The sequence below is a fragment of the Cygnus atratus genome, chromosome 22, assembly GCF_013377495.2.
Source record: "Cygnus atratus isolate AKBS03 ecotype Queensland, Australia chromosome 22, CAtr_DNAZoo_HiC_assembly, whole genome shotgun sequence".
NCBI lineage: Eukaryota > Metazoa > Chordata > Aves > Anseriformes > Anatidae > Cygnus > Cygnus atratus.
In genome coordinates this window covers 4,438,062-4,464,549 of record NC_066383.1, presented here as the reverse complement: position 1 = coordinate 4,464,549, position 26,488 = coordinate 4,438,062, and the positions used below count along the sequence as shown (strand labels likewise).

At 48.3% G+C, this 26,488-nt stretch overlaps 1 protein-coding gene across 4 annotated transcripts; it reads left to right on the top strand.

The window, feature by feature from the left end:
* TBCEL (tubulin folding cofactor E like) lies at positions 1 to 21,677 on the top strand. Of its 4 annotated transcripts, none has more exons than XM_050715022.1 (9): positions 59 to 98; positions 1,377 to 1,754; positions 3,863 to 4,012; positions 6,254 to 6,393; positions 9,964 to 10,145; positions 11,212 to 11,468; positions 13,570 to 13,696; positions 14,152 to 14,268; positions 19,009 to 21,677. In XM_050715022.1, the coding sequence occupies exons 3-9, from the start codon at positions 3,880 to 3,882 to the stop codon at positions 19,325 to 19,327; spliced, it is 1,275 nt and encodes a 424-aa protein (XP_050570979.1). In that variant the 5' UTR covers positions 59 to 98; positions 1,377 to 1,754; positions 3,863 to 3,879; the 3' UTR covers positions 19,328 to 21,677. The 4 variants fall into 4 exon arrangements, with proteins under 4 accessions (XP_035411657.1, XP_050570978.1, XP_050570979.1 ...); XM_050715023.1 differs by lacking the exon at positions 1,377 to 1,754 and adding an exon at positions 4,855 to 4,925 and having other exon boundaries at positions 67 to 98; positions 3,863 to 4,034; XM_035555764.2 differs by lacking the exon at positions 1,377 to 1,754 and having other exon boundaries at positions 1 to 98.
* Positions 21,678 to 26,488: the final 4,811 nt, after the last annotated feature.

Below are 26,488 nucleotides of genomic sequence, written 5' to 3'. Positions count from 1 at the left end.
GGCCGGTGTCACGTGCCGGGGGAAAAGCGCTATCACGTGATGTTTGGCTGCCGCCGAGCTCCTTCCGGGTCGATGCGGGACGCGGCCGGCGGGCCTGGGTGAGCGGGGCCGGGCGGGGGGGGGGGGGGGAGGAAGAGGAGGAGGAGGAAGAAGGAAAGGGGGGGGGGGGGAAGGAGGAGGAGGAGGCCGGGGTGAGCCCCCCTCCCCCCCCCCCGTGGGGTCCTTGCCCCCAGGCTTGGCTTCCTGCGGGGCTGCAGGGGCCGAGGCTCGTTTTGGGGCAGTTTCTGGCAGTTTTGGGGCCCGGCTGCCCCGCTGCGGTGGCCCAGGAGCCCCCCCAGCCCTGCCTGCCTGCGGCCGTCCCCGTCCAACAGCGCCTCGAAAATAAAGCCTTGGGGTGGTAGCTTGGGCTAAAATGAAGTCTTGGGCTGCCTTCTGGGGGTGTTGGTGCTGGACGAGCGCTCCCCGTGCTTCGTATCCCACCTGTACGGACCTGTCAGCGTGCAGGGACGGCCTGGATGGCTACAGCCCATGCTGCTTCCACCAAATGTTTATATTCTCTTCCACAAACCCGCTCCCGAGGCGTTCAGGTGGCTCTGGAGCCTACAGACCTGCTCCCAGGTGGCTCTGGAGCCTACGAACCCGCTCCCGCGTGGCTCTGGACAATGCCATTAACGTTATCGTTCTCTTCCAGGGGCTCTTGTGCTCCTGGTTGGCTTCCAGCCCTGCCTCAGAAATATTTCTCGTGTCATCGCCGGTGTCCTCCTTTCTCTTCACCCCCCGGTTGCGGCAGCCCGGTGGGTGGCCCTCGGATCTCCGCCAGCTGTGTGCTCCTCTTCGCGGATGCTTGCAGTGTCGCTGGGGCCACAGCCTTCCAGCTGAGCTTAAACATAGTCAACAAAGACTTCTTGTCAACATCTTTTGGAGACCGAGGACATCTCTTGCAGTCTCTGCTGTCACTTAGAACACCCAGGGTTATTTTAGGATAGGAGCTGTTCTTGCGCCGTCAGTAGGACAACGCTCAGGAATGGGCACCTTGCAAATTCCACTGCTCTGCTCTCGTGCAGGCAGCATTCGTGTGGAATGCGTCACGCTTTCCTTGCGTGTTCGTTGCCCTTAAGTAATGGTAGTGATTCAGAGAAGCCACGTGTGTGACGGGTTATTATGGTTAATGCGAAGTCTGACGAGGAGGGTAGTAGAAAACATAACTGCCCCTGACGTTATCGTCCCCTGGCAATGGCATACTTGCAAAAGTAAAGCTTGAGAAAGACAATGTTTGTAATTCAAAGGTGCTAAACACGGCTGGCATTTGGGGTTTGTTTCAGTTCTGGAATATTTTCGTATTGCAGCTGAAAATGTGATTATTTTTTTTCCCCTAGTTTGATGTCAGAGTGACTTTATCGCGTGGAATTCCCAGCTGGATGTTTGCTCAGCAGATAAGCAGGAATGGAGGAGATAGAAAAGCTGCGTGAAGGACAGAAAGCTTTTTGCGTGGGGGAGTTCTCTGATTTTTGGCCCAGGAGGGCTGCATGTGTGCTTAGAAAGCAGCGGCTGTCTGTCCTACAATACTGAGCTGCAAAACCACTCTGGATTGAGGGCCTGTGAGCCTAAAGCCTTGGCTGGCCATGCAAATTGTGCCTGCCGCATGCCGAGTGGTGTGGCTTGAAGTTAAATACCTTGTTCGTGACGCAAACTTTGCTTTCAGGATTTCATTTTCAGTTGTAGCTGCACATTGACCAGGGGCAGGAAGCAGCAAGGTAAGGCTGAGCTGTCAGTTGGCCAAGTTGTTGAGGGCTCAAAAAGGTGTGCTTCTTTTAGATTAGTCAGCCTAATTCTTGCAGTTTGTGTTTGTAGCATGTGAACTGTGTATATTACATAAACATTATAAGAGATGTCTGTCAGCTTGCTTCTTATTATATCGAAGTCTTTTGTGATGGGGGAATTTTATGTAGTATGATCAGGAAGAAATGAAGTAGAGCTTGTTAAGCAGGTGAGTCTCAGCAAGGGGAGCCTGAACCCTAGCTAAATCTTCTTCGTTTAAGATTTTATAGCTGCCATTGCCAGTAATAAGTGTAAGGGAAAGTTGTAAAAGACAGAAATTGTAATCCAACGTTGGTTGCCAACATCATTTTCAGTGTAGTTGTGGTGGCCCCCATGCACACAAAGGTGAGGGTTTCTGGCAGGAGTCCTGCAGGTGCAGGTTTATGTACGTACCTACATGAGCTGAGTTTTGCTGGTGTTCTCAAAATGTAGTTGTGCCGTACTTAGTGGAAACGTTGCTCCAAGCGTTTGCTGTTGGAAACCCACAATTGTTCCCTGCGAGTTTCTGCCCTGTGCTGTTAGAGCAGGCGGCTGTGGGTTTCTTCCCCGTGTCCGTGGGAGGTAGCAGGCCCGGTTTCGGAGTGCAAGACCTCTGTGAAATAAGGGTACACTGTGGCTCCCTTTCTTTTACGAGCTTGCCTCCTTTATTATCCAGAATAATCCAAAATGCCAAGCTCAGAGTGCGTGCCGGGAAGTAGGACAGATGAGCTTCGTTCCTGCTGGGGCACAACGGAGTGCCAGCCATCGCGGCGTCCTTGTGCCAAGCACGCTTCCAGCTGACGCTCGATATCTTTCTAGGCAGGTCAGCAGACCCTGGTATCCCGAGCCCTTTTTCCTGTGCTGTTCCGTTCCGTGGCATGCGTAGATATGAAGGGCAGCTTTATCTTCAAGATCCATTCAGCAGCTGCAAAACCGAGTTGGCAGAACTTACTCTTTGGACTGGCCAAGTGATGTGCTCCTGTGTGCGCGAGAGCCCCGGGTGACACAGCTGCTGTGCTCGAATTAGAAGCCCAGGTTTGCAAGCAGGGCAGAAGGACTGGAGTTCTTGGCAAATGTCAGAGGAGAAGTGATGCTGCTGCTTTTCAGGCCAGGACTTGGTTTGCATGAGGCATTGCTGTCAGTAAGGATGAGACCCCTGAGAGATCCTCGGTGATTTTACTCTCAAACTCGAGTACTTCCATGACACCCCGCGGGCCAGCTGATGGAAGTCTTGCTAGCAGAGGCTGTTGCTCTGGGCTGTTTACTGCATTGGCCTGATTTTAAAAAAACAAACCACAAGCTTCTTTGCCTAGTGTCTTTATAAACGAGTAAGGTGCTGTGGATCCTTTTTCTCTTTCCTTTTTTTCCCCATCCAAAAAGCTACGGCTGAAGCCATCACCTTCATTTGGTCTGCCTAGCTGAAAGGCAGGCGCCTCTGGGCTGAGGCCTCTCTGTGTCACTCGGGTGTAATCAGGGTGCATCATAATCAGTCAAAGCAAATGGCTGGGGGTAAGTATTAGTGCCCGAGTCAACAAAAGAGTCATTTTACATCAGGGTGTAAAGATCAAGCCATAACTTCAGCACGCAGCAATTAGGATCCCCAAAACTGATCTTGACTAATGCGCTTGAGTTAGAGAGTAGGGAAGTGACGGGATGAAAATACTCTTTTTGTATTTTGTATTTTCTTTTCTGAAAATACAGCTCTTTGCTCTTCCCCCATCCTTGCCATCCTGCAAGCGTTTGAGAATATATATAGGAAAATCTCAAAGTCCTCTTGTGAGACTCAGACGTAAAATCTTTTGCAGCTTGGGGTCTGTTGTTATCTCTCTAGTTTTGTTTTTGTTTTTTTAATGTTTTCTTTGCTTTTTCTTTTTTTTGGTCTCCCCCCACAAGTAACATATCACTGTAATCCTAAATTTGGGGCCTGTTAGACTAACCCGCAGGTGAGAAGAATTAAGACAGATGACCCAGCTGGTCACTTTGTGTCCTGTGTTCCCAAAGACCGCTGTTGGAGGTGATGATCGGTTGCTGACTGTTTGTGTGCACTGTTTTCTCTCTTAACTAGAAGTCCAAGAAAGGAGCATGGACCAGCCCAGCGGAAGGAGTTTCATGCAAGTTCTTTGTGAGAAATACAGCCCTGAGAACTTCCCATATCGTCGTGGTCCTGGGATGGGGGTGCATGTCCCCGCAACTCCGCAGGGTTCACCTATGAAAGGTAGGAGCCTGTGGGGTGTCAGGTGGGATCAGTTTCACAGTTGCTGTTGCTTATATTGAAAGGAGAATTGCCCTGAATTGCCTTGAAAAAAAAAATCATGCTGTATTATAATGTCTTTGTTACTAGAGAGCTGAGAGACTGTATTCTAACAAAGACAAAGTGGATCTGGTGCCTGAAGTCCTACCACCTTCCTTGTCAGCACAGCAGAATCAGAATCTTTTTGATGGAAAATGGAAATAAGGCCTTGTGTAGCACCAAGTTTTGAGGGCTAGGCAGTCCCTGCTGCGCATTTTTTTCAGCCTAGTGATATTAACCGCTTTATTAGCGGCTGTAGCAACACGCATTTTGGCAGAGATGACTTAACAAATGCAAAAAACTTGATCCAAGTGTGAGGTTACTCCATATTCTAGCAGTATCTCGCAGTCCCATCAGCTTGCATTGATGTCTGCAGGTACAGAGGGAGTCCAGTGCACACAGGACTGGATTTTATGTCAAGCCAAGTGATGATTTGCAGAATATCCAGCAAGACTGTTTCTGTGACAAGTGGCTCAAGGGAATTTGTGGTTGCTTTGGCTCTCTTCTCAAGGCATCAACTTATCTCTGAGGCTGCTTTTGCTGACCTAGTGGAGAAATCCTCTCTCTCCTTTGCTTCTGACCATACTGCCTGAAGGCACTTTCAGACAGATGTGTGTCTGAAGTGCCGTGCTGCTCATGTACGTCCTTCAGCCTTCTAGACTGCAGAATCTATGTTGCTATTTCACGTTCTTTGAACTGGATCAGTTTGACGCCCTTTAGTCTTCCCTCCAGCTCTGATGTTAGCATTTGGTTCTCTGTTTGTGCAGATGACTCTGAGATGCCCATTTATGCCACCAACCTGCCGCTTCTTTGTTTAACCTCTCGCCCATGTTGAGTTGTAAGTCTAGTTTAATTTTCCATCAGGTCAATTTGTATCATAACCAGCCCCAAAGGGGAAACTGGCCATGGAAGTTAGCTGGGTGAAATGTACAGTAACTGAGTTTGACAGAGGAGAAAAAGGGGCCTGAGTTCAGCTGAGGATAAAACGTACAGCATGTCACTCAAGATTAACACAAACAGAAAATCAGCCTGATGGAATATTCAGTCAGTGCCCTCTCCCCTGTGTGCCAGCACACACCTACCTGGGTTGTTTAGGTGGGGAAAACAAGGCACATGTTTATAAGTCTTAAAGTGTGATTGAGATGTGACCTGCAAGTACATCACAGCTAGGTCCCGAAGTACAACGCTCTCCTTTTAAAAAAGCCTAATGCCGGTGAGCAAAATAAAACTGAAAACTCAGATCACTCCAATTATTGTCTGTTCTTAGAGTCCCTTTCTGTTCATGTAGCTGTCAAGTATTAAAGGGAGAGAAAAAGGGCCATCTTTTTAGGAGAAAGCTTGTTGTTAAATTTTAGCAGATTTTGATACTCAACAGAGATGAGAGCGCTGTACTGTATGTGAAAGAGAGTAAACCTGATGACTTGCATTGCCTGAATTTGGATTTCTTGGGTTGACATGGTTTCCTGTGACAAATCCATACCTTTTTAGTTTGTCATGGTTTGGCCTCAGCAAATCAAGCCGTGACTGTGCTCTAAGTCCTTGTCTGCGAAATAACTCTAAGAATGTTTACCTGCATGAGGAGAGACTAAAGTGAAACTGAAGCAGAAACGTAAAAGGCAGAGCAGAGACCTAAGCTTTTCCAGGCTCTTCTAGATAGTTGAAAAGGAAGAGCTTAAAAAAGAAATGTTTAAATATATCCTTGCCCAAAGTGGGCTAAGTACAGGAGGATAAGGAAATCTGACCCCGTGCAGCTAACAGTCCGGCTAGTTCTGTATCCTATCTGCAGCAGCAGGTGCCTGAGGAAGAGCATAAGTTCTGGCGAGAACTGATACGAGGCTGACTGTAAACTACAAAGGACTGGCCTGTCACTGCTGCTCTGCTGTGGACAGAAATGCGTGTAGTAACTGAAGAGCATCAGTCCTGCTGGTGGTATGGCGTGTTTAGATGCAAGAAGGCTTCCTGGTTTATGTCAGCCACTTGTCATAACATCCGTATTTATCCCAATTTCTCTTAAATGTATGTAAATTGTGGAATTTCTGATGGATCCTTTGGTTTGCTGAATTTCACACTTATCTCGGTTGCACTTGTTGAGGTGAAGGTGTTGTGATCAGTAACTAAGAAATGTGATGCTGACCATAGGGCATCTTTTCTTCTACCCTCTTTCAGATCGTCTCAACCTTCCAAGCGTGCTAGTACTGAACAGCTGTGGCATCACCTGTGCAGGAGATGAGAACGAAATCGCCGCCTTCTGTGCTCATGTGTCTGAACTAGATCTTTCTGACAATAAACTGGAAGACTGGCATGAGGTAAAATGGTTACATGTGCGTCTTTCTGAATAGCTTTGATAACTACTGTTATGACAGCAAATGCATCACAGGTTATAGGAGTACTTCATTCATATAAAGGAGTTAAATTTCTGTTTATTTTGTGGGTTCTTTCTATCATCTATGAAGATGATGCTTATTTACTTTGACAACTACAGAGCCATAAACTTGATGAATTTAATCCATTTGGGCACTTGACTCCATTTGCCTCATGACTTACGATCTTGGCCTGTGGGTGACAAATATATATTTTTTATCGTGCAAAGCACTGGAGCTGGCATTTCAAAAGTCAAGAGGTTAATGAGCAGTGCGGGTTTTTAACAGAGTAAGAACCAAGGAGATCTGAGGAATGGGAGTTGGTTCCCAGCTTTGCCACTGATTCTATGATGCTGGGCAAGGTATTTATTTCTTCTCTCTCCTCTTTTGCTTTGGCATCTGCAAAACAGGTTTAATAACATTTATATCAAAGGACATTTATGAAGCCTCATTAATTAATGCTAAATGCTGTATTAAAATGCTCTGAAGTGCTTGGCTGGAATATGCTTGATAAATGCAATGTAACATGAGTAAAATAATCGCAGTCTGTTGTTCCTTATTGGCTTACATTCTGCTTCTGCGTCAGTGTTTATCCTTTAAAATAAAGAATAGGAAAAAAAAAAGAAAAAATAGAAAAAAGGACAATAGAAAAAAATGAGAAATGGGGAAAAAAAGGACGAGCAGTGTAAAGTATCACAAGTTTCTGTCCTGTTAAGCTCCTGTGTCTTTAAATGGGTAGCAAACACAGTCTGCGGAAATGTTGCTGCTCTGACACAGAGGTTGCCAGAATTGGGGTAGAATTGTAGAATATCCTGATGTGGAAGGAACCCACGGGGATCACTAAGTCCTACTCCTGGCTCCACACAGGACCACCCAAAAATCAGACCATGTGTCTGAGAGCCTTGTCCAAATGCTTCTTGAGCTCCGTCAGGCTTGAGGCCATGCCCACTGCCCTGGGAGCCTGTCCCAGTGCCTGACCACCTCTGGGTGCAGAACCTTTCCCTAACACCCAGCCTGACCCTCCCCTGTCCCAGCTCCATGCCGTTCCCTCAGGTCCTGTCGCTGTTCCCAGGGAGCAGAGCTCAGCACCTGCCCCTCCGCTCCCCTCGTGAGGGAGCTGCAGGCCGCCATGAGGCCTCCCCTCGGCCTGGGCTCTGGGCTGAACAACACAAGGGACCTCAGCTGCTCACCTTGCCCTCTAGGCCCTTCACCATCTTTGCTGCCCTCCTTCAGACACTGTAATAGTTTTATGTCCCTGTTACCTTGTGCCAAAACTACAGGCAGTGAGGTTAGGCTGTGTGATAAGGCTGGTGTCTCCTGACTTGTTTTACTGTGACCCCCAAAAGCCTCCCACAGCAACGAGGTGCTGCTTCCCTGCTCCCTGTTCTGCCTCTCACCCTTGGTGTGGCTGGCCTTGTGTCCGGTGAGCAGCTGGGGTCACACACAAGCTGCATGCCTCGCACCCTGCTGTTTGTTCACTCTTTAGGCTGTCCCTGGACAGCACAAGTTGATGGTTTCTGCATGAACTGCGGAAAAGCAGGAAATGAAAGGTTCTCCATGTTCTTTGGCCCCTTCCTCTGAGACGGGATTAGGTTTTCTTAACCTGTCTCCAGCAGATAAATATCTAAGTGGCTCTTGAAAACTGCTGGTGATAGGGATTCCAGACCCCCAGGTAGCCTGTTCCCATGCTTAGCTAATAGCTTCGTAGTCCAAACCACGTAACTTAAGTCTCCCATGCTGCAAATTAAGACAATCGCTCGCTGCCCTGTGCTCAGCAGACACGGAGGAGCATTTGACGGTGTTCCCTTCTTGACAGCCCTTTATACCCACAAAGGGTATAAACGCTTTCCTGTCTCCTTTTCCAATTGTAGGATAACATTGAAAAAAATCCAGTTAGTCCTTCCTTTGTTTTCAGGCCATTTCTTTCTAAATCCTGTATTGTTTTTCTTGCTGTGATGTCCTTCCAGTTTGTCTACTTTGTTATTAAAGCATAGAGCCCAAAGCATGACCTCACCTGAGCTAAGGCTTCATTACTGCAAAGCTAGGCAGGGTAATTGCCTCCAGCATCACGTACGTAATGCATGAATTAAAGCTTTGCAAGAGACAACTATTCTTTGCTAGCTTCTGGGCCCTATTGTATGCCTGCGTGTCACGGTCTTCCCAAATCTCCTCCCATCCCAATCACTTTGTGGAGTGGAGCTCTCTAGCCAGGTGTTTTGTGACCCCTAAGTGTTTTCTCAGTGGATGCCTTTTCCCAACTCTGACTGTCCTTGAACTGCACTTCAATCTTCTGGCTTTCAGGAGGCTTTGCTTTGGCCTCTGGTCTTGTACTGCAACGTGACAGGAGCCCTCCCACCTTAGCATCATCCACAGATTAAGAAAACACATAGCGTTCAATTGTTCTGCCAACTGACAACATAATGAGCAGTATTCTGCTAGAGAATGCCCTCGGTATGTCTGCTAGTTCTGTATTGAACTCGTAACTGAGAGTGATATTCCAGGGGCTGTAAGTCCCCAGTTTGCCTATGTGACGGGCATGCAGAGGGCAGCAGACGCTGTCGTTCCATTAGGTGACTTGTCACTGAATCAGTTACCCAGCCGAGGAGGAAAATTAGATTGACGTGATGTGTTCTTTACAAATTGGTGCTGCCTGGCCGTTCTGGTCATTGAATCATTTTTAGGTGGCCACAAATTGATCATTTAAATAACCTCTTCTGGTATCTTTCTGGGTATTGGCAGTATCTAGGTCAGCACCCGTCCCTATCACACGATCCATTATGTATCCTGCATTCCAGCTCCGTACCTCACTGCCTCTGGTTTTTCCTTTTCTGCATCTTTCTTCCTTACCTCTCTGCTACCGTGCCCTCAGGTACACGGCTGTTACACGCAGAAAGTAGCCCCAAGCATTGGTACCTAACGTTTGGATTGATTGTAAGAAAGCTGCTGTTTTCAGGGTAATGGGATCAAATAAGGAATTCATCGTGTGTGTACAATGAGCTTCCATCTCTCGCAGTGGGCAAAACAGTGAGAGCTGTGGCTAGTGGGGAGCAGTGGAAAGGTGAGTGGAAAGTGAAAAAGTGATTAGCGACGGCTACAAACTCAAGGGATGTGCCCGTGGCCACCCTGCCAAAAGAGGGGTGCGGCAGCTTCCTGAGCTGCTGGCTCCTGTTGTGTGCTGCTGCTCGAGCGTGGTGCTCAGGTGGATTTTATGACCTCTCCCAAGAGACTTGCTTTCTCTTATCAAGCTGCTCAGAGAGTGTAATTAAATGAACTGTTGAGGTGAATGAGCAATTAAACAATCAATCTAGATCAGTGAATAGCTGGAGTATGAATTGCAGGTAGTTGTCCAAAAGCCTTATTCCCGCCCCCCACCCCCCCCCCATATAATTTCCTTGACTCGTGGTCATTCCAGAGGGTCTCCTTTTGGAAATGGGATATTATTGCTCGAGGTCCGATTACTGCCTGATACGCATTTCTTTCTTTCTCTTTTTTTTTTTTTCTTCCCTCCCCACTTAGGTCAGTAAAATTGTGTCCAACGTTCCCCACTTGGAGTTTCTAAACTTGAGTTCCAACCCTCTCAGTTTGTCCGTTTTAGAGAGAAGGTGTGCTGGGTCTTTCGCTGGTGTTCGCAAACTTGTGCTCAACAACAGCAAAGCTTCCTGGGAAACAGTCCACACAATCCTGCAGGAATTACCAGAGTAAGCACGGGGAGCTGGGCCTGGAAAGGGGCACTCACTGCACGCGGGTCGAGGCTGTTTTATCAAATCATGTGGAGAGGGGCGTGGGGAAGCAGGCGTGATCGCTAATGAAAACAGAATTTCTTTGGGAACTTGGGAACAGGCCAGTGTCATAAAAGCTGAACTTGCGCGGTGGTGCAAAGCCCACCAAGGCTTCTCCTCCAAACCTAAAGACTGGTGTTGAGAGATCGCTAATGATGCCGACAATGGGGGAGGCGCCACGCTTGCTTGTGAGTCACTGCCGACTGAATGGCACAGCGCGTACCTGTACTAATAGCTTTTGAATGGGATGGAAATCCAAGGGTCTGGCCACTTGTCAAGTAATATTTCATCGTGCTTTGCTGTGCAAATGTGTTCGTTTCTGTGGTTTGGCGACAGTCCACCTTAGCAATGGCAGTCAGCTTCGCCAGACGTCCTCGGTGGCTTTAGCTTGATATCAGATTCCTCTTCTTACAGCTTTGTAAGGGGAGATGATGGCAGCAGTACATCCCCCGTGACCAGCATATGCTTAACTGGGATTAGGGGAGTCAGTTTAGTTGTCTGAAAAGTTAGTGGGACCTATTTTTTCTTTCTTAAATGGGAGTCTTTGGCAAAACCAGTGATGTGGGGACACAGGATCAGCTATACAGTATAAAAGCACCTTTTAAAATTAAGTGGTGAGCACTGAGTGTAGGTACCAATCACTAATGGAGCTAGGTTGGTGGCTTGTTGGGCACAAATGTGGAACACTCTCCCAAACAATCTGTTACACAAATAATACCAATAAAAGTATCTGGTGGGCCAGGGGGACACGTAGAGCTATTTTTCGTCTGCGGAGGAAGCTTACAGATAGGAGCAGAACAGAGATGTAGTTGAAATGCTCCATTTGGAGGGCTCAGAGGTACTCTCTGCCCCGAGTTTTCAGGTCACATAGGAGCCATTAAAGAAAGTTGTGTTAAAATCACACGTGCATGTCCCTCTACCTGAGATGATAATCATTTCAGAAGGTATGCTGAGATGGTGATATGATCCTTCTTCCCCTTTGCAGCTTGGAGGAGCTCTTCCTGTGCCTTAATGACTATGAAACAGTGTCTTGTTCTCCGGTTTGCTGTCAGTCTCTCAAATTACTCCACATAACTGACAATAATCTTCAAGACTGGACTGAAATTCGAAAATTGGGGATTATGTTTCCATCACTGGACACACTTATTCTGGCTAACAACAACCTCACGACCATTGAAGAGACGGAAGATTCCCTAGCGAGGCTGTTCCCCAACTTGCGATCCATCAATTTGCACAAATCGGGTGAGTACCTTGAGCCAGTATGCTTTTTGTTCTCGGTGGAAGTGATGGCGGATCAGGATATTTCCTCCCAAGTAGGTGAAAAACACAGTCGGTGCTGATTGAAGTGCATGGGTCTGTTGCTGTAGCCGAGATGAAAATACACGGTTACCTTCGGCCCGGTCTGCCCTGGCAGATGCACTGAAGTGTACTGACCTGAGGAATGCAGCGTTAGGAAAGGAAAACGAGCAAGAAATCCATTTGCTCATTTCTGGTGGCTTTACCTGCTGCTTTTGGTAGTTAGTCATTACCTAAATGATGAGTCAGAGCAAGGTGGGCTGGTAGTTATTCAAATTGAGCTGGCAAAAGGCTTTTTTCGTTAGTAGTTTCCTTCCATTTCCTGTCCCTGCCCCAGGAGATTCTGGCTGGAGGAATGATAAATTAGTGCCCGACAGCGCAGTGGATGAGAGAATCCCATTTGCCGTTCAATCCGTGTTTTATCTTGGGTGAAATGAGCACACGTGTAGGTATGTGACACGTAAGGACCAAGCGTACATCAGCCAAAGCTGTCCATCAGCCATGCTCAGTTATTGGAAGCTCACCACAAGTTGTGCTCGAGGTTACTTGACACTTCAGCCCCACAGATTTTCCAGCTGATACTCCAGAAAGAGAATAAGGAATTGGTGTATTGGGCAGTGCACCCTGTGCTTGGACAGGGGAAGCTGCATCAGGGCTGTGATACACTTGTGAGATGGCACGTACGCCACAAGTTCTGCTGCAGAAGTACTGAATGCATCATCACCTTTTGTTCTCTACAGCTTTATATGCAGTGCAACTGACAGTTAAGTGTTCACCTAGGTAGAAAGTACTTTGTTAGCGTGCTCTGCAATGTAAGCATCAAAGAATCCATATAGAAAAGGCTTAAAGCTAACCAAAGGAAGAAAAGCTTGTTAAGCTGGATTTGAAAGCACCGTGTCACTGAGGAGCAAGTGCTCCCATGATAAGTAGTTTTGCAATTTTGATGCCAGGTCTTTAAGAACTCGGGGTTCTGCATTGCATTTTGGTGGTTTGGGAACTGTAAGTTGAGTAGAGACCAGAAACAACAAAGCAGAGAATAATCTGGAGTACAGAGAGGTCCTGAGCAGCAATCGTTTTAAAATTGTCTCAGCAACCAAGGAAGCAACCTAAGTAACTGAATGAAAACATTTAACGGTGATCAGAAAGACATCAGATGGCAAGTTAGTGGATGTGAACGTGCTACAAAACAACTTAGTGCACCAAGTATCGATGCGTTTGCTTTTGGACACCTCCCTTTTGTTATTCTTCGCTCCTTGAAATAGCATAAAGGACATTGGTACAGATGCTGATTGAGTATTTGTTATTTCTGCCTGTGTGTGCATTTTCTTACAGAAAGCTGCAGCACTCCAAAATTCTGTCATCTGAAACACAAAAGGATATGCCCTCTTGAAACTGGCACCTCTTAGCAGACCCTTTTAGCTTAGTGGAGATCAGGAATGAGCTAACGATAATGGTTTTTTTTTTTACTGACGTTGTAGCAGAACAGGGTCACAAAGGGATGAGGAGATTTTCCTGTTGGTGACATCAGTTTCTCCTTCAGATGCGGCCATTTCTCTGCAGTGGCTTTGTCCCACCTACAAGAGCTCTGTGGCTGATAAGAATTTTGTTTCTGCTCTGAGAAGAGCTCCTTCTTCTGAGCTGCTCTGTGATGCTCGGTTTGGGCTTGAGTTTAGCATTTTCTGACAAGCTTCTTAAATGAGACCTCTGCTTTTTTTTTTTTTTTTTTAGCCAAAAGGTTGAGTGGCTCTTTTTTGGCATTTTCTTTACTGTATGGATGAAGCTGGATGGTGTGTAAAAGCTAAGCTCCCAAGTCATCCATACAGATCATCTATCCAGGCTTATACAGCAGCATGATAGAATTTAAACTACTGCATCTTGCAAGCAAATGAAGGAGCTCTTTTTGCTCATGACAAACTGAAAACCTGACTTCTCAAAGAAACTTCAGTTGACAATTGCCTGTAACATATGTTGTTTGTTTGTGTCTGATAGTCTCGGATACATAATTCATTACCTCTGAGTGTTTAAGCAAATCTTCTCTTCCAAGCAGGTCTGCATTGCTGGGAAGACATCGACAAGTTAAATTCTTTTCCCAAGCTCGAGGAAGTGAAATTACTAGGAATTCCTTTGCTGCAGTCCTACACCACCGAGGAACGCAGGAAGCTGCTAATAGCCAGGTCTGTTGTTTGTTTATTCCGCTCCAAGACGTGTTTCATGACAATGAGTGGCTGGGAGCTGCTAATTGGAGGAAGAGGCTGTTAGGAGATGGGCTTTTGTATGAAATCACCACTCAGAAATACTGGAGCTGTTTTGTGCTGTTTCAGAAAGAAAGAGAGGAATGGAAATACGTAGCGTAACTTCTCAACTTCCCAGAAAAGGTTTTGACTCTCATGCATACATGTACACATCATACATTCATGTGGTGAAATGGAAACGGTAATGCTTGGTTCTGGACGTGCTTGGAAGCTGCATGGGATTCACCCTCTCTCCGTCTCGAGGGAGACAAGGCTACGTGGCAGGATTCTCCTGATGTTAACATTGCAGCACATAGCTTTTGGGGGAGACTGTCCTGTTGGTCACCCTGTCTGGGTTTCCCATCTTTCTGACTGTATTTCTCGGTGTCTGCAAGCAGGTTGCCGTCTATCGTCAAGCTCAATGGGAGCATTGTTGCAGATGGGGAGCGAGAGGACTCGGAGCGATTCTTTATCCGATATTACATGGAGTTCCCAGAGGAGGAAGTCCCATTCAGGTACGAATTCGTTGTCTTGGAATGGAGAACGGGGGAGAAAAGGCAGCGAGGCAAAAGGGAAGGTGACCAAGCAGTTGATGTTATATGGGAAATCTGGGCTAGCTGGTCCATGAAAAAAGCATCTCTCACACCCTTCCTGTCTTGCCCTCCTTCTGTTTTAGTTAATGCCGTGACATTAGAGTGTTGTCTGATGACTTGTAGAATCACTTCTGCGTGAAATTCAGTCTTAAAGTGTCCACATCAAGTGCCATTAAACAACATGACTGTTCACTTCATGATCTTCATTACTTCCTGGCCTCCCAGTGGCTAGCTTCATAACCCACCTGTGTTTGGGAGTCCCCAAAAGCCAGTTCAGATCATGCTCTCCGGTGCCAGGCCAGGGCATGTAATTCTCTTGACCATCTGGTGTGTGGAATAAGGCTGGCAATGGGAAGCTGTCCCCTCACTTTGAAGCTTGCAAATCACAAGTCTGATGGTTTTTCCTTGCCAAAAAGTATGCCCAGTGACCTGTTAATCTTAGTAAACTAATGAACTTTGACAGCTGCTGTTCAGGCAGTATCTGCACCAGCATCTACTTACTGCTTCTTAATGGGCTGAGGAAGGATCGTGGAGTGAAAAGCCACTGCCTTCATGTGCCTTTTGCCCTAGGACCCCCATGTACTTTTCGAACAGTGAAGCTTCAGAGCCCTTTCTTTACAGAAAGAGGGCAGGACAAGAGTGTGGGTGCGTGTGCGTGAGCTGGCAGGGGACAGACAGAGGTAGGTACGAAGTGAGGAGGAGAAGTTTAAAGGTGTGGCTGGGTAGGGATGGCAAAGATGGGACCAGAGTGTGTTTGGTGTTTACGCTGGTCAGTCGGTGTTTCTCTTAGCTTAACTCCTAGGTAAAACTGCCTCTTGTTTTTCAGAAGAGCTGTGTATGTGACCTGCCAGTACAGCGAGGGCATCAGAAGGCTGGGATGGGGAATTGAGGGCACGACGGTCTGTACGAATACTAACAGGTCCAGCAACTGTAGTATTTGCTGAAGGCGTACTGGGGTCAGTTCTGAGGCGAAGGGTACTAATGTAGTCAGGGAGACAAGACAGCTGGAGATCCCTCCTGGGCCTTGTTCTGAGGACAAGTCCTGGCTTGTAATTTTAGAAGCTCTTGAAGCGGAAAAAAATGAAACAACGGTTGGAAGGGATAGCAGCACAGGCAGAAAATGCTGGGGAGAGGGAGGGGAAGGGGAGGCAAGGACTGTGAGCTCGTGGCACTGTTACTAGAATGGATTCTTTTCAGTAACATCTTATTTCTAAGAAAAATGGTTTATGTCTCAGTGTTCATGGCTCCAGGAGGAGAGAAAGCCGGGCAGGCGAGCCCGATGGCTGCAGCTGAGCCCCGCTCTTTGGCAGACAGGGCTCCGGGTGACTTGGAAAGGCAGCTGGGGGAAGGCAAAGCAGCACCTCGTGCTGGTGTTTTCAGTTACAGACCAGGAGAGAAACTAAAGAGCAAGCAGCCCTTTGATCCTGGTGGGACGGGCGTGCTGCCCTGAGCTCACAAGGAAGGGTTTGAGCAGGAGAGGGAAGGTAAATACATAGCTGGTAGGCTTGGATTGTGTGCCTGCTTGTTGCTCTGGGCTTTTGTCTCTAGGCATTGCAGTGACGGGTGCCTTGCATGTCCAGGAGCAATATATTGTGGAGAAGGATGGGCTGTGTGTGCCCATGGGCTGTGTGTGCCCGTGTAGTTACCCAGTACCACGCACAGCTGGGTGCTTAGCACAGTGTGGCCAGGTAAGAAATCAGTAATATCTCACCCATCCCATGAAGCTGGGCTGATCTTGACCAACAAGCTGTATGCTCTTATAGTAAGATACAGAAGAATTACTTCTGCCTCTGATTCCTTAACCTTTAAGCACTGTTACTGTCCTTTTCTCAGTCAATGGCCTCTTTGTCTGAATCCCTTCAACTGTGCAGCGTATCCAAGAGACTTGTGCGGCCACTGAAGGGGGTTATTCTCTTCTGGAGGAATTATGTGCTGCTACGGAGTATTTTCTAATGAGGCTGCAGATGGCTGAGAGTGTCCCCAGTGCCGAGGGCCGGGTTCAGTTCCTGGCCCCGTGCACAGCAGCCCTAACAGGACCAGCAAGCTGGCAGCGGGATTTTGCACGTGCATGTGTTTTGCTAAAGCTTCCTCCGCTTTGCTCCAGCTGTAGTGTGGTCTCTCAAGGTGGTTTGTAATTAGAATCGAATCAGGACACACGCACGTTGCTGCTGGGAGCACGGCATCTGCATTGCAGTGCTGCCTCAAGCGGAGGAAGGCGACACACTGATGCTTGGAAAACGCGTAAGTGAAGCAGCCCCCCTCAAGACTATCGAGGCATAACGTGCGACAAACAAACAGTGTGCTCTGTCACGGCAAACCTCCCTGGTCGGGTTGCGTCTTTTCATGGGCTACAGCTCAAAGGGATCGGGGAAAAAGAGTGAGATGGGCAGGAATAATTCTCTCTGGGTGACGTGGGTTAGGGAGGAGTGCTGAGCCTACAATCCGATATTGGCCGGCTTCTTGAGTGACGTCTTTGTGTCTGTGGGCTTTTAATGAGCCCTCGGCGTGTCTGGTCCGCTGTTTATCTGCAGAATATCAGAGGCACTTTTAGTCAGGCTCAGTTCTCCAGCATCCTCTTCTCTGGCAGCCAGTGTCTGTCAGGCTGCGAGGGTGATTACAGAAGTCTCCAGGGTGCCTATTACCAGGGTACGAGGGAACCAAATGAGCAGCGTGCCTTTGTCTTATTGATTTGAGGGGTTCCAGTCTTTCAGACTCCCAACTTTCTTTACAGACTGCAGTTAGTGGACAAGGAGCAGGCTGCAAAGCTTGCTCTGCTTTTCCTCGATGTGAGAAAATAGCAGACAACTTTGCCTGGTCCTCTGCATATTTACAGCACAGGTTTATGTAATCGTAGCCCATCCTTCTCCCTCTCAGACTGCTGGAGGTTTGTATCTCTCTCTATTCTCCCCACCATCAGCCTCGTTTACTTTTAGCCTGTGTTTCAGGGAATTGCTGGGAACTTAGAGCCCTTACAGCAGTGAGCCCTTGCAGTCCTGCAGACTCACTGTCCCTGCCTCGCCGTGCAGCTGCTGTTTCGGATAACGCACGAATTGCAGCAGCACTACAGTCAGCACGTGAGAAATTGTTGCCAGTTCACAACATGTGGAGTCGGTGAGAGTTTCAGGGACATCCCAAAACAGGCTGAGGGCAGCAAGGGGAGGCTTGCTCCCTTCCCCATCTCCTGTCGGCTGTTGCTGCTGGCTGCGTCCTTCTGGAGGTGGCAGAAGCAGCACCGCGATGAAGTCCTTCCCCTTGGTGACACATCAGCCAGTGCTTGTGCTCACTGTGGGCATAGCCAGCAGGTAAAGTACGGGGAGTGCGTTCTCCTCTCTGCACTAATGGCTCTTCTAAATCAGCCTGATCCTATCAGCCAGGTGACTGTGAGAGCAGGGCAGCAGCCTGCGTTCAGACACTCAGCCCCGGTGGAGGCTTGGTGTGGCTGTGAGACGAGGGAAATCGTAGTGCCTCGAGGCCCTTACCTCACTCCCCAGCAGACAGAGGGGCTGCTGTTCTGCAGGAACATTCCTGCCTTGAGCAGGACTCCCTGGGGTCACCCGTCCTGCCAGGTCCCGTCATCTCTTGACAGGGGCAGTGACACAGCACCGATCACATTCGGCTCAGGCTCAGGTCGGGAACAAAAAGCTTTCTGTACGGCATGTAGTGGAGGGCCTCTGAAACGTTATCTTTCTCTGTAGCTCTCGGTCTTTGTCATTTCAATTACATTGTGGGTTGTGTTGCCTTTTTGCCCTTTTCCCAGCCAGGCAGGAGAGATGCTGCATCCCCGAAGGGAGCTTTACCTGCTGAAGGCAGCAGGAGGATGAGAGGGGCTTTCCATTCAGGGGGATGGCTCCCCGGGCTGGACCTTGGAGCCATTGCAGCTCTGCCAGTAAAATTCCCGTGTCATTTCAGAGCACACTTGAAAGACCAGTTGGCAAAAAGTCCCCTATTTGTTCCCCATCAGCTTCCAAACGTTGCAGTGGCTCACCTTTATCCAGCAATCTTGTTGTTCCCATACTCAGTGGAGTGTAACGTTTGGGACCTAGCTGTCCTCTTGGAAAATGGCAGGAATTTCTGACTATCAGGTCGGGCCATGAAGCCACAGGTCCTGGGAATCTCAGCTGAGGGCTGTGTCACTTGTGGTACCGCTCGCTTGGTTATGGCACCCCTTAGGGAAATGTTTTCACTGCAGCAGGACATGCAGAGTCTTGCGAGTGTTGCGTCCTCTCGTCCTTGCCAATCCCACTGTAGTCACGGTTGGTGTGTCCGAAACTGTAGGAGCCCAGCAGGGAGCATTGCTGTTAAGTTTTCCTTATAGAACTATTTTGAGACCAGTCAGCTTGAGTGTCTCGCTTGGTGCTGCAGCGCACCTGGGGACTGCGAGACAGTGACTGGACTGGATGGGCTTTCTGCTTTGTATTTTCTCCTGTTCAGCGTCTTGCTTGAGAAATACTGTGTGCTCTGTGAAGTGTCGTGCTAGCTGAAGAGGAAACAGGCTCCTACCAAGCCAGATTTATTCCTAATGGGTGTCTGTCTAGGTTGTCTGACTTGAACAGGGATGAACGTTGGTTCATGTGATGAAAATACTGCTCCCTAAAGTATCAGAGGGACTATGTATATGAGGGACTGTACAGTTCTGGACTTGTTTCTTTTTTTTTTTCTCAGGTATCACGAGCTGGTCACAAAGTACGGAAAGCTGGAGCCCTTGGCAGTCGTGGATCTTCGGCCGCAGAGCAGTGTGAAGGTAGAGGTGCACTTCCAGGACAAAGTAGAAGAGATGTCGATCCGTCTCGATCAGACTGTGGCAGAATTGAAGAAGCACTTAAAAACTGTGGTGCAGTTGTCAACAAGCAACATGCTGCTCTTCTACTTGGACCAGGAAGCTCCCTTTGGTCCCGAGGAGATGAAATACAGCTCACGAGCGCTGCATTCCTACGGCATTCGGGATGGGGATAAAATTTATGTGGAGCCCAGAATGAAATAGCCTCTTTTGACCTTGTGCGTGCGTGTATGTGCACGCACGCACCCCACACGCCCACACACATGCATTTAAGGAGTTTTTTGCAAGGTTTTTATTTCAGTCGGTTGGTTGAGGTTTGGTTGTGTTTCTATAGCAGGTAATGTCTTAGCCCAGAGAGAGCGCCCTGATCTGAGAACCATGCCCGCCATCCACTGCAGGTGACCTTGAGGTGACAATTGACTTCCGTGCGTGTGTTTCAGTGTGTGCAATACCTTGAAGGTTTCTTTGATGCTCCGGTATACTCGTGATCTGGCATGAATGGTCAGTTGCTCAAGCTAAAGAATGCTAGGGCCCGTAAGGGTGAGGGTAGCTCGGTGCAGAACTTGACCTGTTTATTTTTTCTTTTTCTAAAAGAAGACTTAATTTTTTTTTGGCCGAGCTATTCAACTGCAGCTTGAGCAAGTTGAAGAATTTTATTTTCTTTCTGGGTGCTGTCTCTTAACCTTTTGTCACGCTCAAGTTCCCTGAAAAGATCTAAAACAGTATTCAGTTTGAATCAGAGCTCAGGTATTCAGCACGTCCACTTAGCTCCACTGCTTGCTATGAGTGTGCAAGGTGGGGGAAAGAAGGAGACCCTGTTAGAAAGAAATGATTTATGTTGAAAACGCATGCTTTATATCCCGGCCGTCCTATTCTGAGTGTTGAGAAGAAGGTTTGCTTTCTGTAACCATGGCACATAGTGTTTGCAACCTGTAGCGCTGGCAGCCTGGGGGCAAAGGCAGCCCAGCCGTGTCATTTGGAAAGTGAATTTTGGAAGGTGGTGGATTGGCATTGCGTTCGTTGGAGATGCTTCTAGGGTAACAGGTCAGAAAGGTGGTGAAGGGCACATTCCCCAGTTGGCTAGGAAACATCCCCAAGATGCTGAAAGATCTTCCAGTAAGCACTTAACCTTGCACCAGTTTGTACTGAAAGTGGAATGGCTAAAATTGCTCTCCTGGGAGAGAGCAAGGCTAGAGTTGAAGTTTGTTTGTTGATGTTGCACCAGAAATGAAACCTGGCACTTTCCCTGGGGACTCCTGGCTGTGGGGGTCCCTCTTTAGGGTCCAAACTAGCAGAATGTGTTGACTCGGATCGGTTTCTTAGACGGTGAGTCCAAAAGCACCTATAGTCACGTTTATTGTAAAGCAGGTGTTCACTCTGTCAGCCTCCCCCACATGCACCTCGTAGGCGTTGTGTGCTGCTGCTTGAATTAGCCCCCTGTTCCTACTGCAGAGCAGATTCCCTTTCCCGTGCGATGTAACCCTCACTCCTTGATATCTCTTGTAAATCAGACAGCCGTTTCACTCGACTGCGTCCTCCCTCGTTCCTCTGTCATCCTGACGAGTTGAAGACTCTTCACGTTGCCTAGTTATAAGAACTGCATAAAAGTTTTTGAAGCTGTGCAGTGAGGGCTCTTGTTACACACGAACTTCTGACCTTGATTTTGAAATGCTTCCTGTCCCCACGTGCACTTTCTTTCCCGAGATGCTTTTGTCCATGCCACTGAGCTCCTTTATAGTCTCGGAGCTGTGTATTTCTCTTAATATTTTACCTAGTTTGTGGGGTGGGGTAGAATGGGGATAAATCATTATCACATAACCTTCAGGTTCAGGATGTAGGGACCGTTGAGAGGGGAGTAGTTCTGCATCCACAGTAATGATTAAAAATGGGAAGGATTTAAGAAAATTAATTACTTGTGCCTCATCCCCCAGCCAAAACCATCAATTTCCTGGCACCGTTGAGACGAGCAATAGGAGATGGAGCAAGAGCTGCCGTAGGTAGCATAGAGGCCACAGCCCGTAGCTGCGGAGCCGTGTACCCGTAAAATAAACGAGCGGGGAGATGGCGGCAGTGTAACATAAGATGACGCTTTTATAAGCTAGAGCTTTACTGAAGATGTATTTTCCATTTGGGCAGTGAAAGGCATTTGCTGCCTTATAGCCGAACTCTTAAGCCAACACTTCTGTATGATATATACATAGATACGCATAGGAAAAGTTGTGTTTAATAAGATATTTTGTTATAAAACAAAGTTTTATGAAGATATGGTTGTTTAATATTAGAAGCCTATTTCTCCCGTTGACCTCCCGTTTAAGTACGTTATCCATCAGTCGCTGCATCGTCTGAGTTAAGCGACCAACGCAGATGGAAAGGAATCTCTGATCTAATTCCATAGAGCAGTAATTGCCTGTGTGGGTATATTTATGACATTGTAACTGGTATTAATGAGATGCTGTAATTATTGACCAACTTCCTCAGCACAATTAAATGTCTCGGTTGCAGAGAAGGAAATAAACAGAGTCCATTAAAGAATTGAATGGGATTTTAAAGAAGACCCAGATATGTGCTTGTAAGTTTGTTTGCCCACTAAAGGTTATGCTCGTCCACGTAGTGAGCGGTGCCATCGCCACGCTGGCTCAGAACTGGCAGGAAATGATGGTTTTATTTGCGGCGGGCCTGGCAGGAACTGGAAGATGGAAAAAGAGAACACCTCGTGGCCTACGATGTCAACACGTGCTGGAGATTTCGCACTGCTGCCCAAATTGGCTCCCCCGGTCTGTTTGGGGCTGCGAGAGCTGCGGTACGAATACTGGCTGCCTCTCCGTGTTGTTGGGGAAGGTTGTTCCTGGACGGTGTTCTCAAGCTGTTCGTGCAGCCGGCAGAGCACATGTTGGGGGAACCAAACCCATCGGTTGGCTTCCAGAGGAGAACATCCGAAACCTGGATTCAATCCACGTGATCGACTTTGAAAAGTCGGGCAGAATGGCACGCAAGCAACACACCAAAATGCCCCAAATTGGATTGCTTTCCTTCTGTAATACCTGTCGGGGAAGGGATGGGCGTTTGAGCAATGTTTACTGCTTAACAGGGGACCGTGGCTCGGGAATGAAGGGGAGGGCTGTGAATGAGAGGGGCTTTGGGGCCAACGGTGGGTGCTGACAACGAAAGAGGGTCCCGAGGTGGCAGGAGGCTCACTCTAAATGCAATGTCACGAGGGGCTGCGTCCCGGTTTTGTTGACATACCCGCATTAGCAAAAGGTCCCTGGTTCTGTCACATTCCTTCCAGAAAGCAAAATACAGGCTTCAAGCTTCCCTAGCTCTTGTGTCCTTTTATCCGAGTGCTACTTTTGTCAAGAACTGTTTTGTTGTTCATGCTAGTTCATGCATAAAAATCTGCTGCGGGCAGTCTGCGCAGTGGAAAAAGCACCTGGTTCGTCAGGAATTAGGTAACAGCTATATACCAAAGTTTTGCACGGCTCTGCGGATTGAGATTCGATGCTGTGCCGTTGTGTTTTTGGAGACGTTCCTATTGAATATCCATGTTTTGACCAGATGTTGCAAGCGTATTGCTTAAACCGGCGATGCTATGAATATGCATGGCGTGGCAGCCGTCCTCCGCTCCCTCCGTGTGGTTTGCCACCAGTTTCGTTGGGGGATGCCCGCATCCACCCGGTGGCAGACGATACAGAGCGGTCCACGGGGGGGCTCGGGACAGCTCGGGGAAGCTGCGCCCGATCACGCTCGTTGTTCTGGGGATAGGCTCTCGGTTTGCCCTCGCCTGCTCGGGTCTGCAATCGCGCTGCCTCCACCCGTCGCCGTTTCTGCTTGTAAATGAGATTCCCGTTCGTGTGCAGATTGGAAAATGCAAACAATCTGCTGAAAGCAGCCCGGAGGCTAAAATAAGTATTCCTGGCAGCTGTGCCACCCTCATTTGATTGTGGCGCTTCTGCAGGCAGTAGCGAGACGCCGTCCCCAGAGCCGCGTTCGAGGCGGCTGCGGCCATCTCGAGGAGTTGGACTCGATGAGCCTTATGGGGCCCTTCCAACTCGGGATATTATTCTGTGATTCTGTGATCTCAGGCCTTTGCCGCTGTGATTGCTTTTCTGCACTTACTGGAAACTTCAAATATGATTTAAACATGAAGGTCTATTCTCGCACCCTATTAATTATGCATCCGTATGTAATTTTAAAGAAAAAGGGAAAACTGTAAGTCTATAGCAGTTTTTGTTCTGGGTTCTCTCATGGGGACTCCGCTTCCCGCGCCCACAATTTGCCTTCGGTTTGCTCGCAGACTTAGCAGTGGAATTCAGGCCACTTAGGTAATTGGTTTGGATCAGTTCAATAAACTTCAGTTTTTGCACAAAAAAAAGAGAAAAGTGTCCTGGCTTTGAACTTCCTTGTTCCCTGAAGCAAAACAATTCTCTTTGTCTCACCCGTGCACCTCTGGGAGAGTGCGAGCTGCCGAGACTTTTTGCTCTGCTAAGTGTTGGTGTGGGTGGTGTGGGCTCCGGGAATAAACCCTCACCAGGGCATCCTCCTCGGGCTGAGTCCCACGAAATGGGAATGCCACGAGGCCAAGCACTGCCTGCCGCACCTCGTCCTTTAACGCTTGCTTTTCTCAAGGCTGGCCGTGGGATGAACGTTTTCTCTGGAAAATAAATCAATAGCGGTTTGCTCGGCTCCGATGTGCTCAGCACCGCAGGATGCGAGCATCCCCTGCCAAAAGAAAATAGCCTAGAAGAGAGAGTCTTCCCCAAAGAGGCAGTGAAACCTAATCAAACTTCATCAGTGTAGACTTGCCCAGGACAAACAGGACCAGAATATTAAACTGCAAAAGGAGCAGAGGGAAACCTGCTGGCACTGGTTTTTCTCTGTCTTAGAAAACAGGATAAGAAGTCAATGGGTTTTCCTTTGGCTAACTTAAAATGTAGATGGGATGGAAGGGAAGAGTCAGGGTGCACGGAGCGGCAAGCTGGAAGTAATCTTCCCTGGAATATCAGAGCTCCGAAGGCCCCCTGCCCTCCTAAAGGCACTGCTGGTCTAGAAAAGGAAAAATAAAAATAATAATAAATAAAATGAAAGCTTCCTGCTGGCAAAGCCATGTTTGGAGGATAAAGGGCCATGTTTGGGAGATAAAGAGGAAGCAAAGTCTGGGATTCGCAGGGGCAGTGGTGCTGTAGGGAGGATTTGGCACGTGGGGAGTGAAGGTGTTCACTGCACGTCCTGGAGCCCCTGGAGCTCGCCCCGTGATGGCATCCGCACTCCGACGGCGCTGCTCGAGAGCTAAGCTGGCCTTTCCAAGGAAGGGGTAAGCTACCTGTTTTCCATTGAGTTTCAAAGCATGGGGACATGGGAATGTGCCTGGGCTTTTTTTTTTTTTTTTTTTTTTTTGGTGAACCAAATTAAATCGGTGGAGATCGTCTCGCAGGCTCTGGCTCAGGCTGCTGTGCTCCCTGTGGTGCAGCTGGAGGCTCGCAGCCCGCACAGAGCTGGCAGGAGTGTGACAGGTCCTCAGCTGAGCCGTGCCACAGTTTTGTCCCTCGAGGTAAATGCAGATCAAGCAAAACCCAGGTCCTGCAGAGATGTGCAGCTGCTGGAGGTGGAGGGAAGGGGAGATGGAGTGAGAACATCCCTGGCTGCTGCGGGCGCTTACCCATGAGCCTTGCAGCCCAGAGGCAGGGAAAAGCCCCGTGAAAATCGCAGGTTTTATGGGGGAACCGGTGCTAAGGCTCACAACAGTGCCCCAGTGAAATTTCCCCCCTGGCTCGAATAAAATCCAAGTCAGTCCCTGCCGAGTGGGTGGCAGCGGGAGCAGCCGGGACACCCTCTCCAACACACTTGGGGAGCACGTACATACATACTGGGGGGCTTTTCCTCTCCCACCTGTAAAAGCAGAAGTGCGTTGTGCTTGAGAAACTGGAACAAGACTTGGTGGAAGACTTGGTGGAAAAGTAAGAGCATTGAAGCTGTGGGGCACTGCCTTTGAATGGTGCTTTAAGCCTAGCACTGTTAATGCTAATCCTGTAACATTATATAGAGGGCTTTTCTTTTTTTTTCTTCACTTACACAAAGGAGGAAGGGGCTCAATTCTTTGATTTTTTTTTTTCTTTTTCTTTTCCCTTCAGCAAAAGGCAATGCTGAGCAGAGCAGCCGCAAGCCCAGCTCCGGCTAGCTGACATTTCCACCTGAACCCACCCGAGGGGGCGAGCGTTTGGGTAAGAAAGCGGCTCCTCTCCCTCTCCAGGCCAGAATCTGATCTCCAGATTAGCCTGCTGGTTATCAATAGAGGCACCACTTGTGATTTGCAACTCTACACTCCTCCAGCCCCGAACCAGCATTGACGAAAACGGACTTTTCAATTGCGAGTTGAAGGGGACTGAGACATCGCTCCACTCATCGGCAATAATTGGCAAAAGAGCAGCGGCATGCGTTCTGCATTGACCTAAGACTTCTCCCTGTTCTACCAAGACCGGTCTAATATTTCTGACCTCCTGGATCCTCTAGTCTACAAAGCAGGTTGGTAATTTTTTTCCATACCTAAAAAAAAAAAAAAAAAAATAGTATTTTTGTATGTGGCACGTTAAGTGACATCTTTATTGTCTGTCGCGGTGCCCAAGCGGTGCTGGGCTTGCTCTTGTTCTCCGACTGCTCTAGTCCCTGCTAGCCCTTGTCTGCCTGCTGTCTGCTAACAAACCCACAGCAACTTGGATTTACCACCTCTGTAACATTCTGTTGCTTGCTTTCTGCCTCCCGAGGTAGGGAATAAGGTGATTTTTTCCTTGGGGAAATGAATTTTTCTAGGATCTAGGTCGTGGGCAGCAGATCGTGGCCGCGAGCGGTGCCCTGAGCACCGGGGCAGGGATGAACTCCCCTTGCACAGGGCTTTGGGCTTCCCAAAGCCATGTCCCCTGCCGTATCCCTGTGCTTTACATGTAAATAATCAGAACTAGCCAGATCTGTTGGTCCCTGTAGGTTATAGAAATAAATCCCGCGGGTGAGCCTGCAGAGATGCTGTGTTTCACGGCCATCGTGTCCATGTAATTGAAGTGCAAGTGCCATACAAAGGGAAGCTGATCCAGAGGCTGGTGTAGACAGGCTGCACACAAGGCTTAGGTGTAGTTTGAAGCTGCTCGCGTACTCCTGCACGCACATGCTGGGAGCAGTCGATACCTTCCTGCGAGCTGTGCCCGAGCCGTGCCTACGTGCAGCGAGCGAAAACGACGGGCGAAGAAATCAAAGCAGGTGTTTTAGCGATATTTTCTATTGGATTAATAATGACTAACAAATTGCATTAGGCACGGAAGGAATTAAAGCTGGCACAGGACTTCGCTTTCCGTTTCCCAGCATCGTATCAGCTTCTGTCTC

What these genes read in the sequence shown, in the direction of transcription:
- TBCEL (XM_035555764.2), top strand. Translation starts at nt 3,880, where the DNA reads ATGGACCAGCCCAGCGGAAGGAGTTTCATGCAAGTTCTTTGTGAGAAA. An exon ending in GCAGGGTTCACCTATGAAAG is followed by an intron (nt 4,013 to 6,253) that starts GTAGGAGCCTGT and finishes ACCCTCTTTCAG; the next exon opens with ATCGTCTCAACCTTCCAAGC. An exon ending in GAGGAGGAAGTCCCATTCAG is followed by an intron (nt 14,269 to 19,008) that starts GTACGAATTCGT and finishes TTTTTTTCTCAG; the next exon opens with GTATCACGAGCTGGTCACAA.